The following is a 3,900-nucleotide window of genomic DNA, read 5'->3' on the forward strand; positions in this document are numbered from 1 at the left end:
CAAGTATAACTTTATACCACATACTAAACCAGATAGCTTATAGAAAACTAGTATTAAATAGCAAAACACAAACAAAACCACATATATAAATAACATAACATAAAATAGAGTATAATGTGATGCTTAACAAAGCAAACTGTGATGCAATATGAATCAACTTCACTAATTGGACAAGTCCAATGAGACACAAATCAGATAAGCTCTGAACCTGCAACAGTGTGTAAGTGAAACTGCCAGCTCAGCTAGGTTCCTTTTGTTCTTGGGCTGTGTCCAGTTCCAGTCCAGGGAGTATCCATTTTTACACCTTCTTGACTCTTTGACTATAAAGAGAAAAAGAAGAAAAAAATAAGCAAAGATGGGGTGCCTGGTGTGTGGGAATATCTTTGGTGCCTACAGATTGCCTCAGACACTCCAATCTCATCTCAGGATACCAGGCAGCTCAGAGGCCATATGAGGAAATCAGGGTTCAGAGAGGATGGACCCTGCCCAACATAACCCAGCTAGCTAAGTACAGAAACAGGACATGAACACTAAGGTTGTGTCTTCATATTCAGTATCTGGCACCCTGGTGTGAGATGATTCTGTCCATTGATAAAATGTCACTCCATTATCATCAGTGTAAATCAGAGCCATTGATCTCTTTTTAACTGTTTATTTTTTAGCTTTTAACAAACGAATGTCATGTAGTCTTTAAATTATATAAATAAGAGGCATCTTTGCAACAAGAATCAAATGCATAGAGGAATCTCATACATCGTGTGAAAAATCATTAAATTAAAATAAAAATGGGGCTTCCCTGGTGGCGCAGTGGTTAAGAATCCACCTGCCAATGCAGGGGACACGGGTTCGAGCCCTGGTCCAGGAAGATCCCACATGCCGCGGAGCAACCAAGCCCGTGTGCCGCAACTACTGAGCCTGCACCCTAGAGCCCGTGCTCTGCAAAAAGAAAAGCCACCGCAACGAGAAACCCGCATACCACAGTGAAGAGTAGCCCCAGCTCACCACAATTAGAGAAAGCCTGTGCGCAGCAACAAAGACCTAACGCAGCCACAAATAAATAAATGTATAATAAAAAAATGAAAATGATCTGTAAGTGGTTGAAAAAATGAATTTTTTGTTTTCATTGTCCGATTCACACTACCCTTTAAAAACGTCATAGTGCTTAGGCTAAAGCATTCCAGCAAGCCTGTGATGCAACACTCTGAACACCACTCTTTCCCAAACATTTGGAGAGAGGCTGGTGGATTATAAACGTTCCATACCTGAGGATATGCACTACATGTTTCACCCAACTCTTCTTTGGATCTGCACACACAGCTAATCTTCTCTTTGTGTATAAGCTGAAAAAAGTCAGAGAATTTGATTTATGTTTCAATTTCATTTATTGTTTAAATGTTTTTTTTTTTCTTTTTTTCCACAGGACATGCAGTGGAAATTTCATATTCCAATTGGTGGCTCTACGCCCTAAACATTCTATTTGTTTCAGAGGTGAAAAAAATTGCAAAAAAAAATTTCTTCTTAGAAAGTTTGATGCAAGAAATAAAAGTGATTCTCCCTGACTTTCTCTGCAATCTAACAAAAGGTTGTGCAGTAACAGGAAGATCAAGTCCCAGAATTATTTAATTTTGTTGGTGGTGGCTACATGAAATATGTATACATCTGATCAATAACTTATTTCATTGAAAATATAATACCCTATATAAATCAAGAATATTATATGAGGGGCTTCCCTGGTGGCGCAGTGGTTGAGAGTCCGCCTGCTAATGCAGGGGACACGGGTTCGTGCCCTCGTCCGGGAAGATCCCACATGCCGTGGAGCGGCTGGGCCCGTGAGCCATGGCCGCTGAGCCTGCGCGTCCGGAGCCTGTGCTCCGCAACGGGAGAGGCCGCCAACAGTGAGAGGCCCGCGTACCGCAAAAAACACAAAAGAATATTATATGAGATAGTGTAACTACTCTGAGCTTTAGCTTATAGCTCAACCACTTTCTGGTAGAAGATGCTCATTTCAAAGTTTAGGTTTTTCATATTTTCCTGAGATAGTATCTTAGTAGCTTATAAGTTTATCTTCAAAAGTGATTTTGCCCTCAACTATGTTCATTTTTTTTAAACTAAGTTTTGCCTTATTCCAGTTCCATTTAAAGTGAATTTTGAAGAATAAATGTACTACTAAAACACAGCTAGCTTTTTGCCACATGAGTTATTTCTGAATGAAACTCCAAAAAGGCAAAGCTTTTTCTACTTGAAATTCTCATGTACTCCTAATACAAATGAATTAGAATCCCTTAATAACTTACATGACTGCATTGATGTCACAAGCTTCATTGGCCAGCTGCTGTGTGAACCCCACGATAAATTTGGGATGAAGGATTTTTTCTGTATATTGGAGGCAGCAGTCAAAGTTGCTTGCTGCTGAAAAGAAATGAAAGATATTGAGTCCACATGAATGAACTTATTCTGTGATAGGTATCGTGGAACTACCTGAAGTTGTGGAAAACCTAGAATCTGATTTATATGGTAAATAAACTATTTAGAGGAACACCTCCAATATCTTTGAGACCCATTTTAACATAGTTTCCAGTTCTCTTAAAAAAAATAGTTTGTGTACTGGGAAATTTTGGTTCAATTATACAGTTTAGAAGCACATGAGACATCAGTCTCATAAAAGGAATATCTTTAGTAAGAAACACAAACTGACAGTATTTTATTTCATTCACTATAGTCACTCAAGAATATGAGTACCTTCCACTTGAAGAAACCCTTATAAATAACCTTCTAAATTCAGAAAAAAAAGTAAATTGGCAAGTTTTAATCTATTGTCTGGCTACTGAATATTGAGAGGAGGGGAAGGACAAGAAGTTACAAAGAAAAATGTGATTTATAGGAGCTGTTAATAAGAGCTACAATTAAAACACTTTGAAATTGTAATATTAGTTAATGGGAATTTTTAATTTTGTTCATAAAATTTCAACACGTGTATTTTCAGGAATGCACCTGTTGCTAAAAGTGATGTCCTCTTAGTAATAAAGCAATTCTTGGGCACTCCCCTGAGTTAAATTACAACCTACTGTATCTTTCACCTGCTGTGATAAATGTAATCCCAAAGTTGGCAAGTGATGTCCCCAAGGCCTTGCAAGGATGAATTCAGGTGCCATAATCTACCCCTAAAGGATGAGTTTTGAACTCTGCTAAAACTATTCAGTTGGGAAATGAGAAAGCTAGGGAAATGGGAGAATTTTCTACATTTCAAAACGGCCCCATTCACTGGTAATGTTACACAATTTACATCTCTCCCAGAATAGCACTTTGGGTTGTTCTGGAGTTCGAGGGTCTCTAAGAGCCCACCACCACCGCCCCCCAAATTTGCTGGGATTGACAGCAGAGAAAAAATCCTGATAGGCAGCAGTAACCTTTCCCTCTTCCACTCACCAATGAGATGACAACCCCCATCACTTCCTTTTGAAGATTTTCTAACAGGCTTCCAACCCTTGGGGACCCCTAAATGAGCTCAAGGCTTAGAGAAAAATGAAAATAGTTCTTCATCTTGTGCTAGCAGAAAGAGTGACACTTACCTTCTGACTTGCTGCAGAGGTGGAGTAGCAGCAGTGACATCAAAGCAGCCAGGAGCAAACTCTTGCTACTGCACATCATTTTCAGCTCAAAGAATAGATGTCTCAGTGCTGGGTACCTAGTGCCTGGGAGAGCTGTTATGCTTGATAGCAGCCTGGGTCTGGGATGGCCCTACTTATAGCAAATATTTGAATGCACATAGAAGGCGTGTTCTCACATGGGGTTTTCCCCATTGACTAACCTGCCCCATCATGTCGTCACAAAGAAGAAACCACAGGGAAAACTTCCTGCCTTTCCCTAATGTTGGGAAGGTGTGAAGGGCAGGATGGAGGG

General features: G+C 39.7%; 1 protein-coding gene across 2 annotated transcripts; it reads right to left on the minus strand.

Annotated features, from left to right (window-relative positions):
- Positions 1-298: 298 nt before the first annotated feature.
- On the minus strand, positions 299-3,648 carry CCL20 (C-C motif chemokine ligand 20). 2 transcript variants are annotated; one of them, XM_030883039.2, is made up of 4 exons: positions 3,570-3,648; positions 2,295-2,406; positions 1,263-1,340; positions 299-320 (listed from the first exon to the last, which is right to left on the minus strand). In XM_030883039.2, the coding sequence occupies exons 1-4, from the start codon at positions 3,646-3,648 to the stop codon at positions 299-301; spliced, it is 291 nt and encodes a 96-aa protein (XP_030738899.1). The 2 variants fall into 2 exon arrangements, with proteins under 2 accessions (XP_030738899.1, XP_030738843.1); XM_030882983.2 differs by having other exon boundaries at positions 2,295-2,409.
- Between the last annotated feature and the right edge of the window lie 252 nt (positions 3,649-3,900).

This window comes from Globicephala melas, chromosome 7, assembly GCF_963455315.2.
Source record: "Globicephala melas chromosome 7, mGloMel1.2, whole genome shotgun sequence".
NCBI lineage: Eukaryota > Metazoa > Chordata > Mammalia > Artiodactyla > Delphinidae > Globicephala > Globicephala melas.